Consider the following 15,452-nt stretch of genomic DNA (forward strand, 5'->3'; position numbering starts at 1 on the left):
TCCAACACAGGTATTTTGCATTTTTAAACTCTCCAGCTGCAAGGTTTTGGGGTTGGTTTTGCTTGGTTGGTTTTGGTTTTTGTTTTATTTTGTTTTCTTGGTTAAGTATCTCTATCTCCCACCAAGTTTCTCAATTGTCACGAAACTGTTTTCTAATGAAGACCTCTCTATTTATTGGTTGTTTTGTACTTTAGTTCTGTAAAATCAGAACTGTCCAATTTGTCACTGCTGATCATACATGGATCAAGGACTACAGCCTTTAAACTGTCTCGAAGAGAAATCAAACGAGAGCTCTGCTTGTAGTCCTTGAATATCTGGGGAACATAATTTGAGATGGGGATTCTCAGTTGACAGGAAAAAGAACGGACCATATAGAGGCAAGACAACTGTAAATATAAGCTGTGTTCGTAGGCTTGCACCATTAAAACAAAAACAAAACAAACAAAAAATCCCATACCATTCTTGTTCAAACAAGAATTTGTTTAATAAATACTGACCAAAACCTCTTCATCTATTTAAGTCAGGTTAAAAAAAAAAAAAAAAAAAAAAGGAAAGAAAAGAAAGGAAACGGTAAAGAATTATTTTGTAGATAAATTCTGGACACTCTTAAAGGTTAAGCTGCCTCTCAGAGGTCACAGCTGGATTTTAACTTTTGTAGGGGAGAAAAATGGGAGCTGGCAAGAAAAAGGTTTATTTTTCATTAAAAAAAAAGACTATCAAGGCCTTACTCCTGAGAGAGCCTACCACACATCTATGCCTATTCACAGGCAGGTCAGCATACCCTCTTTCCAGCAGAGACAACCCAAACTAACAAGTTTCTGCTAGTGTAACTACAACCACTTCTTATTAGTTAAGAGGCATGAGATACTTCAAGCCACACAAAGGTATTACTATGCCAGATTTTTATTTTTATTTTTATTTTTGTGGCAAAAAACCTACTTTTAGTCTCAGAGCTACTGCAAATCTCCTTTGGTGATTCAGAGTCTTTCATTCTTGCATAGGTGCAAGTACTTTGCATTACAGCAAGCACTTTTACAGGGAGCAAACATCCACAGCCTGACACCTTTGTGTGCCACCACTTTCCTAATGCTATTGCTTTTACTGACAAGTTATTGGGTGTCTGTCTTTCAGGTAATAATTACACAGCACTTCTATAAAAATTTTCTTAAGTTAAAAAGACAACAGGTTGCTGCTTAAAAATATCTCATGTTGGTGAAATATAATCATAAATACAAGCAGAAATAAACTCAACATGTAATTCAGATAACTAAGCACAGCTCTTTGGTGCTCAGTCCCTTGTCTTCTTTAATGCACAGCTGTAAGAGATTTAATATTTATTTTAAGGAGGCTGCAGACACCTCAGTAAAAATTGACTCACTGCTGCTTACTGGAACAAAAATTTTACCATTCAATCTAGATCAGTGTAAATCTTGCCAAGTTGGGAAACTCCTCCTTCCACTGGCGAGAGAGAAAATTTCACCAACAACCAGGGAGCACTGCAATAATGATGAGATTCTATCAGTGAAACATAAACAATCTGGAGTTGGTGGCATAATTCAGAGTAAGACAATGAATAAAAACAGGCTTAAGAAATGGAAGACGGCTGGTTTTAAGACTAAGACATACAATCAGTTTTAAAAGTAGAATTTAACTCAACCTTTTTTATCTTTTTTTTTTTTTTCACTTGCTTCCCTAATTAAAGACTGACATAATAGGTCTGTGATTTCTTTTTTTTTTTTTTTAAAGGAAGTTTGATATATACATATATCAAACATATGATATACAACAGCTTTTACTGCAAGGCCATTAAGTAATAGCCAGTCACCTACATATCATAAGATCAGTATTTTTGAAATGTAAGGATTGTATACAGAGTATGAGAAGAGATGCACATAGTTCTTCTCATGCCATAGGGATTTTTCACTTAACAGGAAGCATTTATAGCTCAGAAGCATTTCTCCAAAGCAATTTTTAACAATGAAGAAAGACGATAAGGTACAGAACATACCATACCACTTTACAAAAAGAGTGCAGAAGTCTGATTATGTTATTCAGTAATAAAATTCAGAAGTCTAAGATTTGAAAAGAAAAACTGCAGTAAAATGTCAAACACAGATCATAATACTGATAACAAACACCAAAAGTATTTTACTTTCCTAAATATTAATAACAGTCTTATTTATTTGAATAAATATTTGAGTAGTCACGTTTTTTCATCCTTGCAACAAATTTTTAAGCTTGCATCATTGACTTTATTGCTACAAAAACATACAATCACAAATTATACCCTATAGAGATCAGTGTTTAATCAGGATGAAACAACAAGCTATAAAAGTAGAGAAAGAGACATTAAAAAAATATTTCAGGACAAATGTCCTTTCAAAAGCATTCATAAAATTAAGAGACATTAACCATTGTTTCTAGTGGGCTGTAAATGATCCACACCTTACACCTAGGTAGATTCATTGTGAACACAGGTAAACCTTCACCTATTCTTTTTTCCTTCTCATTTTCATGCAGTTAGTTATAAAGCTGAAATAAACAAGAAAAAGCATGCTGTTCACTGTTCTCAGGCAAGAGAGAAAATTTCTGGTGCCTGATGTAAAGTATGAGCCTTGGTCATTTCTGTCTCCCGCAACGGAAGAACTGATGTACCTGCAAATTATGTCACAGCACTACCTTCACCTTTAAAATGCCAAGGAAATCAAGCTAAAAAACATAGATCAATAATATTATATATATGTGTGTATATATATATATATATATATATATATATATATATATATATATATATATATATATATATATATATAAAATAATAAATTTAATTTATATATAATTAAATATATAATTTAAATTATATATATATATATATATATACACATATATATTTAAAAAGTGCCTGACCAGTGCACAAACCTCATCCAGTCAGGCACAATGCTGAAGCAGAAATTCTCCTCCCACTCGTAACTATACTGCTTAAATCTTAAACTTTACCTCAACAGCTTCTGTTTTCTTGTTGAACTTCCTAAATTCCTTAGTAAAGGAAATTTAAAAAGCTCAGATCTTTTAAGCAATCAAGTGTACTCTCTAAACCGGGAGATATTTTGATGGAAAAGAACAGAATACTCAAGCAGACATTTCAACATCCAGCAAAACATACGTAATTTATGGGAGCATATGTTTATTGAAGTTCACAAATCTAAATACATTTTCCTAAGAAAACGTGAAAGGCCTTTGATTATTATGTTGCAAACTGTGCATTCTGCAATTAATGTGCCATTGCCCAATTCTTTAAATTGAGAAACTACAATGAATTGGCTTAAAAAACAAAACAAAACAAACAAACAAACAAAAAAAAACCACCTTTATTCTTAGAAACAAAGCAGCAAATTTTATTAAACCTATTTTTACATCTAGCTATCCTCACAAAGCTGAGGATAATGTAATTTTGAATAGGATGTAAATGTCAGCCAAAAGCTGAAAAAAAATAATAGGAGTAGTGCAGGAAAGGGAAAAACAAAGTTGTTATTAATGTATTACTTCTACTGAAATACCACTGAAGTCCAGTGTGATCCAAACCACACCATACTGTGAGCAAAACAGCAAAGACCAAGTCCCTACAAAGACCAAGCTACAGAGAAGTAACAACTATACAGCATTTTTATCATATTTTTTGTTGTTGTTCAGACCTGGAATTTGGTTTTGGTACAGATTCAACCTTCTTTGTTCAAAAGAAAAGAAGTTCCTTGGCATAGTGACATGGTCTAATAATAATAATTTCAGTGCTAGTTTTCTAGCATAACTAAGATGTCCATCTAGCACAAATACACTACAGTCATTTAAAATAGCTTATTGTTCCAGTACACAACAAAGCTGAAAACTCTCGTAGTATTTGAGATAGATTCTTACTCTTATCCGTAAGCAGGAATCAAAATGTACTATTTAGCTGCAGTTTAAATATTTGAAGATTTTTCAGCTGGGGACATTTTGCACCCTTAAATAGTAAAAGCAGTTAAGCCGTTTCCCATTAAAAATCCTAGAAAAATAACCTTTACAAATAAAATGAAGATAAAGTTCTAGGAGACCATAAATTGACTTGAAAACGTTCACTGAAAAAAAGCATATTGACAGCAGCAAGCAAAGTGTTAAATAGTATGAAACCAGGTAAATATTTTGTCACTAAGCGTCCATATGAAGTCCATAGCATAAACACTAAAACCTACTTGGACTTCCAGGCAAACATAAGTATTTTAATGACAAATGTATCATGAGTCTTCTTCCTGCTGTCTACCACTTTTCTCTTCTGCTTAGCCTTACATTCCAGCCTAATAGCAACATATTTTCTACTCCAATCAACCATACTATTCAGTGGTATTTCCTAGAAAAAATTTTCTTCTGTCGGATAAATAGAGAAGAAAATCCTTCAGGGACAGCTTGATATACCACAGATTCCAGTTGAAATAATACTGAAACGAGAAATTAAGAATTTCCTTAGTAAACCCACCAGCACAAAAAATGGGGTAAAACCATAGGCATTTCAGCAAAACTCAATTCTACCAAGCATGCAACTTGAATTTCACTCCGTAATTTTAAATAATGGATTCAGAAGGAGCAGAAAAGTCATGCTGTGTGAAAGGCTGACCATAATAAAATAAACTGAAAAAGTCTATACACAAAAAACAGTATGGGATTGCACTACTACATGATCATGTATGTTTCAATTGGGAAAAAAAAAAGCCAGCTTATAAGCGGAATTGTAGAAGAGTGGAGTCCTTTTCATTATTTTCTAGTTACAATCATTTAGTGGTACCTGATCAGAAAAAAGCAGTGACAAAAACTTTACTGTGCAAGTGACACACACAATTCTATTCAGGGTAAATAAAGACATTCTTTCTTTGAGAAGCTACTATACTTCCATGCATCAACGATTAAACACTCCATTTAAATTAAAAATTTCAGAGCAACTCATTTATCAGTATGCTCATTCTGCGTTGCCCACATTTTCAGGAATTAGACCTGCACATTTTCCCATTTTTACACATGTTCAAAGAATTTAACATTATTTGACTGTCATCAATGAGTTAAGATTTTTGGCAGGCCATCCTGAGTAATAGCTTTGAATTTCCTTTAAGTGCTTATTGTGGAAGACTTATTTAAACTGGAATTAACACTACCTTCTAGCTCAAACACAATCTAAACTTTTTTTCTTTTTTATTTCTTTTTTTTTTTTTTTTTGCATTGCTAGCATGCCAAGTGAAGGACAATGTGGTATTTGCTTAAGGTAAATTAAAATGCATTACATGTTACACATACTGGACATTCTTTTGATCTTAATTTGAAACTATTAATCCTTCCAAAGCAGAGTAAGACTGTCTCCATATGCTTGGTTTGTGTGTTTTGCATCTCTGGTCAGCACAGTAAGAGATCCAGAAAATTTTAAAAGAAATTCTTCGCCAGTGACAATAGAGCAAAAAAAACAAGCAAGATCTCCAACACTTAAAATTCCACAAATGCTAACCATATTTAAAAACTAATACCAGTCTCACTCTGTATTTTAAATTTCTGCAATATTCATTAGTTTCATTGTAAGAAGCATCATAAGGAAAAGACTCATTGTCTTGTAACATTTCCTGTGTTGGATGTACCATAAACCTACTTCAATACTGTAGAATGTAGAGGGATTTAGTTGATCTTCCCAGAAAGAATCTCAGTAAATGCAACTATTTGAGAGACTCATTAGCTGCTTATTAAAATGTCTTCATTACTGATATCTTAGGACAGTTAAAAACAAAATACAGACTGCATGGATTTCTTTTTAAAGAATTTCTTTGCTTAGTTTTGCCATTAAAAGTCGAAACTTTTAAAAACATGAAAAATCGTGCAGGTTTGAGCTATTTTACATTGTTTATCATGTGGCAGAAGCTTTGGACATACCCTTTAGCATTTCATACTCATTGGGTTAGGCATTCTCCGCATCATGAATCTTACTCTTTGACATGTAACTTTGCCCATTCTCAACACACAGAACTAGGGATCTGTTGAACGATGTAAAGTTCACTCAGAAAACTGAGCAAGCTTAGGAAATATTCAGTAACAATAGGGTGAGATCTTCTGCAGTACTTCAGGGGCTTCCCATACATAATCTAGAAATACTTTTCTCTCTACCAGCTGAGGCAATTACAGAATCTTAAAATCTCTTAAAAAAAAAAAAAAAAAAAAGATCTTAAAACACTGCAGCAAGTTCCTACCATTTTTTCTAAACTTATACATAGCCTAATAACATGGGAAATTGCGCTTCCTTCACCTGAGTCAATGCTTCCATCTGAATACCCCAAGAAAAATGTTTCACTATTGCAAGACTGCTATTTCCCTGTTGTGGTTATCCTGCAGTCACATTATGTCATTTTAAGCTGTACTGCACGGTAAGGACTAAGTGCTCCTTTTCAGCACCTACACGTAAATGGGGTCCACCAAAACCAACTGTACATGTGAGGCAGAGGAGGCCTCCTACACCTTACCTATGGTGTAGCCTCATTCCTTTGGGCAGGCAGGGGGCTGGTGGTGGTAGTGTTGCTCTTCTGTTGGCAGGGTCTTTTTTTTTTTAATTATTATTTCGCAATAGCCAATTTTAGACACCGGTAGGCTGACGCTTCCAGATCAGACTACTGAAAGGACTGCCACACCCTGAAAAGTGGAGGAGGGTTTTTTTGTTTTGTTTTGTTTTTTAATTGGGAACTATTTGTAGTACTCCTGGATGCTTACATAGTAACAGTAGCTAAAAACCCTTGCCATCTTTGGCTGTCCTAGAGACTGCACCCCTTCTCAAGGAATGTGGATTCAAGCATAGTTATCCATGTATTCATCACCTCCAGGCCGAGTATCACCACGCGCTACACCCTGGGGATGAGACGTTTCAACTGAATCAACAGGCAGAGCATTCGGCTAAACAGCGCGTGGAGATTGCTCATCCGCGCCAGGCTGGCTTCTGGTCTATTACCAGATTCTTTCCAAGATCTGTTTCTTGATTTCATGCTAATGAATGGGAGTGGATCCATTTCTCCATGAATTTCTGTGATGATGGCAGTTGAGAGATCACTGGTATGGGCCAAGTCAGGGGAGTGAGTCGCATTTCCACAGCAGCTGACTTCAGCAATGAAATTCTTGTGGTGTTCTCTCAACCACAAAACAATTATTAGTTCAGCAAAATTTCATTTGCGATAGCATTGTGATTATAGGAATAGTTTCAATGCCTACAAAGAGAAGAATGGAAATCACCATCTCAGAGTACTATACCCCATTTCACTAGGCATTCATATCACATTACTGCATATTTTGGGCATGTATGCCTGCAACATTTTTGTCTGAATGAAAAACGGTATTTAAGAAGTTGTGTAGAAAGCTTATGAAAGACACAAAAAATGCTTCCTCATATAGAAGAGCATGGAGGGGCCAAAAAAGAACGTAACAGATTTCTTTCGCCCATTTCTATAGTTTGCCAGTTGGAAAGTAGCTAATACAACACAGGTTAAAAAAGAAAAATCAAAGCAGAGACCATTCCACAATTTACATTCCCCATGTCCCCTCACCCCTTTCACCTCCCCCCCTTTCCAGCTGGTCCTAGTTTTCTGCTTTATTAGAGAAGCTACTCACTTCACTAAACTTCACTTTTGTTAATCAATTCTTGTATTAAGATTTATTTTTCAGCCTTGATACCAGATTTGTAATACTTGCAATTCATATGCAACTCTACATGCAAAGAACGCTATTGTACCACTGCAGAAAAACAATTACCTTGCACAGATTTTTGAAAACAGTCATTGTAGATCCTGTGCAATATTTCAAAAACTCCAGTGCATCTGGACCAGGCACAGGAAGAGAATGCGATGTTATACTTTTCAAAAGCTGGGTTTTACTGTTTTAGAAATAAAACAAATCATGTACATTACAGAGCCACAGTGGGCCTAGACAGCTTAACTGAAAATGCCAAGCTACACACTAACAACAAGTGATACTTGAGCCCTTTCAATAACACAAAAAGAAGCAAATATGAATTAGGAAGTGGATTCTTACTACTCCCATACATTACACAAATGCGTGATGCAAGTCAGCCTAAATTAACTAACCTATGTTTGAAAATTTACTGAGTGCTTATTTACCTAAACTGCTTTTAAATCAATTTTAATTAAGCTGTAACATGTGCTCAGGCTAGGCTGTAGCTCAGCACGTACTTACCACCAGGGAAAAAAAAAAAAAAAAAAAGCATAAGGAAACAAAACAGAAATCTATGAAGATCTTGAAAACACCACTTATCCACTTGATAGCAATTAGAGAAAAATCTACCTGGAGAGCAGAAGGAATTAAGACATCTATTTTCATACAGTTTATTATTTTACCACGAAATTGAGGCTGCCCGGCTATGTGAAGATAGCAGCATACTAACACATTGCTGTCTTCTGGTTCTGTAGGCTTTTTAGTGTCTTTGTTGATGCCCTGAAGTTTCCTATTTGAAATGTGAAATTAAGATCAGTCAGTCTCACAACTCAGAGCCCTAAATGCAGCAGCATATTAAAAAAAAATAAAAATATCTTGATTTCCCTTTGTTATTTACAAAAGCACTACGATTCCCCACTTTCAGAACAGGCATTTGTTAATGCAAATGCATCAGGCATCACACTTTCGCCTTATGTTTCAGACTACAATATTGCCAAAAGTACATATTTCTGTTTGTTCAAATGTATTTTGTACTTATACTGCATGTGGCATAAAGAAAGTGCCAACTCTCAAAAATCATATTGCAGCCTAAGCTGCACCCTCTGCTAAGAAAAATCTCATTTATAAAATCTAACAAGACTACAGCAGTACAAACACAGAATAATCTTCCAGACAATCTAAAGCTATTGAGATATCCGGATAAATGTAGTGGGAACTTTCAGAAGAGATACTTGCAGCTGTAAATGCAGAGAGGACAAGAAACAATGGACAAATTGAAACCCGAGAGGTTCAGACTGGATATAAGAAAATACTTTTTCCCCAAGGGAACAACAGTCCAGCAGTGGAACATGTTGCCCAGAGGCTCTGCAGTCCTTATCTTTTGAGGTTTCTTCCCCTTGGTTTTCAAAACCAGAACTGAAGTGGATAAAACCTTGAGCAACCTGGTCCGACCTCAAGCTGACACACACACACACACACACACCCCAGTATTTTGACCATGAAGCTGGATTATAGATCTTCCAAGATCCCTTCCAACCTCAACTCCTGTGAACATAGTACAAATTCTACAGAGCTCTCCTCTGATCTTTCATCTATGCAAGACATCTACGTGACAACATTTTCCAACAAATACAGTTTGTAATTGATAGTGTCCTTACACAGCTACCATTGATGAAGAAAAATAAAATACAAAATAAAATCAAAGAAGGTTGAGCAGCTTATTGATTTGGGCAGACTCCCACAGTCTACTGGCTCCAGTGTAGGCATGTTTATTCACTGCCAGTTTTGCCCAGGTGCTCAGACCTAAGCACCCACATCGGCTTAGTCACAGGGTGAGTAGCCACTGCCCAAGTTACTGTTCCTTTACCAGTGAAAGCATTTCTAGAGATGTATCACAATGGTGTTGTTTTTTTTTTACCCTTTGTTTTTACGGTAAGGGGGAAAGAGAAGCCTCCCACACTAACTGGAAAGGAATCATCAAGCATCTGTCTGGGCTTCTGGGGGAGCTGTGGGACAGCTCTGAAGGATTGCCAGATTTATTCTGTATCCTCGTTTGCAGAGTGGGCAGGTTGCCAGCCCGAGTTAAAACAATACCTGAGGTCTAGTTTATATTCCCAGCTGGGCCAGCTAGCTAGGATTTAAAACACTTGTAAATTTGGGTGTGAGGGCTGTGTGCGTTGACAAGGGAATTAGGCTGTGGTACTAGAGAACTCTTCTTTCAATTCAGCATCCACTCAGGCAGCTCCACTGCTCTTCTCACCCTGTTTTCCCCTGGGTGAGGGCAGAGAAGAGCAGTGGGGGGCTGGGACAGCAGTGTCAGCCTGCAGAGAGAGGTGGTGCTGGGATGCCCCAGCTCCATGCTCCCTGCTAGGAGCATGGAGGGCAAGGTTCTGTGAATGTCTTTGTTCTGGCAGGGTCAGGATGTTCTTACAATTTGTAAAAATCAGATGCATCTCTCAGCTACCTGCCTGCTGTTCACCATTTACCACACTCCTCTGCCTCCACTCCTCATGCAGTTTCCACAGATTGTTTTCCCCTCCCAAGTCACAACTTACTCATTTTGCTTTGGGAAGAAAGGAGAGATGACACCATGTTCTTTCTTAGCTCATCACCTGCTATCAAAATCTCCCCCAAAGAAGATGGCAGTGACTGTCCCAAACACAAAGCCCATCAAAACATCCTAACGTGTGCTACTTGCACACCTCCTGTGGCAGGCCATGCTGGTGGCCATCTCTGTCCCAAAGAACACACTGTAAGGGGGATGCCCAAAAAAGCCTCATCCTGCTGCATGTCTCTGCCCATTACAACAGCACACAGGCCAGCAGCTCCTCAGCTTTTCTTCTCTGCTTCAGCTGCGTGCTCATGGTGCAGATACTTTGCCACTATGGCACCATGGGTCTTTCACTCGCAGAATTAATGATGTTTTGTAACGCACCAACCTACAGCACTTACATGTGTGCAGACAGTGCAACATAAAGTCCTCGTCGGGGTCCTAGGCAGGCCAAGTGTGTTATTAGCCCCTCTACTACCTTCCGTAAGCTTAGACTACCCTAAAAACATACTTTAGGGAAATAAGGAAAATAAAACATACACCTTTTAGCTCATCTCTTATAAATTCATTTTTAATAAGCAAGGAAGTTTTGTTCCTATCACTGAAGTAATGTTTCTATAAATAATCTATTGTCCTCCTGGAGAAGTAATGATTCTCAAAAACTTAAACTGGCCATATAGTATCTTTTAGTTGATTGAGACAAATTAAGACAGCATAAAAAAAGAAAGACTTCATCCCAGGTTTTCACCGTATCAAGCTAAAACCAGAAGTATGCTAAAAGGAAAGTCTCAATTCTCAAACTTCAAAGAAAAATATCTCATGTAAAGCCTCCAAGGCCAGGTAAGGTTTTCTAACGCTGCTTGAATAAGAAATAAAAAGTAACCAAGTATAAAAGTTTTGAAAGAAATACCATCTGTATCTGGTGTATATAGGTGCACATTTCACAATGTCTGGTTAAAACCTGAACAGCACTATAGTGAAATTAAAATTCCGACTCAACTGTTAAAATGCTGTATTGTGCTAATTTTCACTTCATACAGAAAATTTACCAACTAAAATAACTCAGTGTATCACATGCTTATTCTGATAGAGTCAGACTACAAGAAGAAAAATCAAAACCAAAGAAGTCTGTCTTACTCTACCTAAAGAAAGAAAACAATGCTGTATCCTCCCTCCACTGAGGTATGAAAAGATACTATGCGGAGACAAAGTTTGACAAACTGTTCTTCCCAGCAGTCATAGATAACATCCCTAAGATTTTTATTTTTTTATTTTTTTTTAAAGAGAGGAAAAACAAGAACAGCTCTCCACACTCTCTTCATAAAGGAAATGAGTTCTTATTCTGCTGTTAAAGATTTACTTCTCTGATATCTTGAGTTCCTTTCACTGAAATACTTGCACAGAGGAAAGTTGTGTAACAGCAAAAGATGTTCAGCACACATAAATCACAGAAATCTATCCAATAAACAAAGATTACACCATCACAATCTCTGATCACAGATTTATGAAGAACGAACTAGCCGATTTTTGCAAGATACGCTGCCGCTGTGTAACAGGGAGGTTGTGAGCCCCTAAAAAAGACGGCACAGGGAGCACATGTGTGCTTCTCGAGGATCGTGAACTGCCTTCTGGAGAACCGGCTCTGACTTCCTGGAGCTGCCTCTTGTCAATGAACGTATCAGACATATTTACTTTCTTCCAGTGTCACAAAGCTCCCTTCAAACAAGGGAAACAGCAAGAGCAGAGAATTAAGCTGTCTAGAAAATGGCTTTATATTTGATCAAATTCTTGTTCTTATTCGTGATCAGTGGTAATTATTCTCATTTATAGCAAATAGGGGAGAGACTTTCCAAGGCATGTAACATAGAAAGACTTGCAAATCAATTCAAGTGTTTTGTAAAATTGGTTCTTCATTAAGTGGTAGCATTCCCCAAATATACAGTTTACTATAACATCTGGATTGTTTCATCTGCCCATTACTCCCTTTGCTATTTCTGAAATATCCTCATAACAAGCAAACATTTTCAGAACATGCTCTGGCATGTTCAAGCTCACAGATCACCGCTGCAGTTCAGCTGTTTGAAATATCACAATCTCATTTCCACCATCAAGTGTATATGTATGTTCAGCTACCTCTACAAACTTCCATAACACTCCTGCTTAGCCTCACCACCACAACACAAATTCTTAATGCCCTTAAAAATAACAACATCAAAAAAAGCAAACAAAAAATACACCACATTTGGCTTATTTTAAATATGCTCTTCTCAAAATTATCTCTCCCCTGGTCAACCACCAGTGGTTCTTACATTGCATAGTAGCTATGACCCCTACATTTGAGGTGGCATGATCAAAGGAGCCCTGGCCAGACTTGGAAAAACATTTCCACTGAGAATGGACATACTGCCTGTCAAAAGGTTATTCCCACTGTGTACGGGGAGCAGCTCATATTACTGCAGCGTAACATGAAAGTGCAAAATCTAGCCATAGTAATCCACATACATGTTTTTCTTTCCAAAAGGGGCATATGGGAGACACTGACTGGAACAGAACATCCGTATTATCATTTGAAGGGAGGGGATGGACGGGAAAGGGAAATCTTCCTTAATCAATCCAGCTGTAGGAATCAGACTCTTAAAAAAATACTTTAAAAATTCTGCCTCTTACCATAGTAATTACTTTTTTTTTTTCTTTCAGTTAAAAATTTATTTATGCAAATATACATCTACATGTAGATAATCACACACATACACACGATCAGACTTTACACTCTGCGGAAGGCAAAATAACTTCGGAGGCGTAAATCTTAATGTCAATGACAGGAAGGCTTTGGTGAACCATTACCATAAATCTGACAAACGCTAATTTGATGGGTGGCTGTATCTGTCTGCTGCAAGACCAGTCTAGACAGTCTATTGAGAAATCCTAAAACACAACTGTTTGTTCCCTGTAACACCATCTGGATATGGCAATAAGAGCCGACCCAGTGCCATTCACACATGGATCAAAGCACATGCTAATGCCATCATGAAGTCATACACATAAAAAATTCAATCTGAGAACTCTATGCAATTTTCCTAAGTCCTCAGTGAGGAAACCTCAGACTTAGCGCAACTCAAGCTAAGTGCATGAAGAGGGGGAGAGGGTGGAAAAAAAGAAGAGAATATTTAATGAGCTTGGCCTTCCTGAGGAATGTTAGGCCACCCATTGTATTGGAAAAGGCTCATGTCACACTTCAGTCATGGCACCCATCAGGGTGCCCCTTTACAAAAATTGATCCGGAGGTTTTTGTAATTACCTGTTTCAAACAGAAAGAGTGCCCAGAAATACAAGAAGGTTTCCAAGGTGTAAATCTCGCATTTTATTATTTAAGACAGAACTAGCAGAATTTTTAATATTGCAGACAATATTGAGAACCCCTCTCATTAAACTGCACTGTGGCACTAGATCAAAGCACCAAGGGCCCCCTATTGAACTTCTCTAAATATTACAAACATAAGAGCAAGTCTGGCTATGCAGAAACCAAATGTAAAGCCAATTTTAATTCTGCCTTTAAAAAACAAAACATGGCTTCCCATGATACAGCTTAAGAACTGTAGGGAAAGTACTATATAGCTATACTGCAAACTTAGATTGACAAAACTTCATCCACTCCAGAAAGACAAAAAAAAAAAGCTACTGATTTATTTTTTTTCCTCTATAGCTCACCAAGAATTTCTGCAGGGTGCTTTTAAAGTACTGCCAGTCAAGAGATCTTTTAATTTTTGTTTAATGTATTGCATTGTGTAACAAATTAAACAACCCACAAGACATTTGGCTTTGTAATAACATCCACCTTTTCATCGCCCTACACCCCCCGTGTAAAGTATCTGCTAATACTAAACTTCCTGTAAAAATTTCTTCGCAAACTTTTGACCACTGAAACTGTATGTGCTATCTCTCATTTAACTTTGTCAAGTTTTTCTTACAAATCAATTTGTAAAAGTTTATGACAAGCAGTGTTTAAGAATTTTGGAAAAACTATATTATGAAGCTAGTTTTGCTTTCTGTCTTGATCACCTTCACTATCAGCAAAGGCAGGTTATGACAAAGGTTTAATACAAGCTTTAAAAATTTGCAACCTATGATTTGAAAGCTCTTTTCTCTGATCTTTTCAAAGCAATCAAAATATTCATATTTCAGTATTCATATTCAGTATTTCATATAGAAAACATTACGGCAAGACCATAATTCTAGCTCCTCAGATACTTTTCTTTGTAAATTTAAAAATAACAACTGGCAAAATTTATTTTTGCCATCATAAGCAGTTCAATGTCAGTTAAAAAACTATTAAAACTCAATTTTAAGAGTTTACAGTCTAATGCTAGCAACTTCCATATTCACAAAAACAGAAGTTACACATTAGCAAGTAGAGCTTCTATAAAATACTGCATTCCTAATATGTTTCATAGAATGAATCTAGAAAAATAAACTCCTCAGTTCTTTCACAGAACCTGCAAAGATCCTGTAAGTCTACACATGCATGCACAAAGAAAAAAAAAGTTAAAGAAACAATTTCTAAATACATTATTTAATAAAACTCTCAGTCTAGCCTGAAAAATAGATACTTTTATGAGTACAGTTACTAAGTCATAACAGTTCTACTCTGGTGCATCACAAATACAATTATACAGAAGGACACTCTACATTCCTCACATCTTCTGATGCAGTACTTCTATGGAAATTAAAAAACAAATTAAATTCATTAAAATTTAAAGGTCTAAGTTCTCTGCACGACTCAATAAAAACTTCAGGAGAGAAATAAGTGTAGACTGTTACAGATATTACACGCACTGAGGAACTTTCTGCTAATGTGCCATCAGAAGGGTCAATTCTAATAACTTTTTTTAAAAAATGATATGGATTAGATTTATATTTTTTTCTAGTGGACTAACTCCAGGAAGAATTTTTATTTATTTATTTTTTCAATCGGATGACTTTAGGGCAAAAAAATCGATCAAGTAGTCTTTCCCTTCAAAGTGTGCTCATGGACAAACAGCAAAAAAAACCTCCAGTTTCCGGTACTAGAAAAGCCAAGAGGGACTGGCTCCGATTTAAGACTCAAAAGACTGATAAACTATGAGTCATCAAGTTTTCAGACTGTAGAGATGTTTCAATATGGGGAAATGGGAAATTTACAGGAATGCAC

The 15,452-nt window shown here is 36.5% G+C and overlaps 1 protein-coding gene across 10 annotated transcripts in view; it reads right to left on the reverse strand.

Moving 5' to 3' along the window:
• ARL15 (ARF like GTPase 15) overlaps positions 1 to 15,452 on the reverse strand; it is a 236,248-nt gene that overhangs the window by 165,801 nt on the left and 54,995 nt on the right. The window contains exon 2 of one of the 10 annotated variants that reach the window (XM_038170204.2): positions 1,406 to 1,496. The exons of the other annotated variants lie outside the window; for them this stretch is intronic. Coding sequence (XP_038026132.1) covers positions 1,406 to 1,408 — 3 coding nt within the window. The 5' untranslated portion in view covers positions 1,409 to 1,496. The remainder of the gene's footprint in view (positions 1 to 1,405; positions 1,497 to 15,452) is intronic. 10 annotated transcript variants of the gene reach the window in all.

This window comes from Anas platyrhynchos, chromosome Z (assembly GCF_047663525.1).
Source record: "Anas platyrhynchos isolate ZD024472 breed Pekin duck chromosome Z, IASCAAS_PekinDuck_T2T, whole genome shotgun sequence".
Lineage (NCBI taxonomy): Eukaryota > Metazoa > Chordata > Aves > Anseriformes > Anatidae > Anas > Anas platyrhynchos.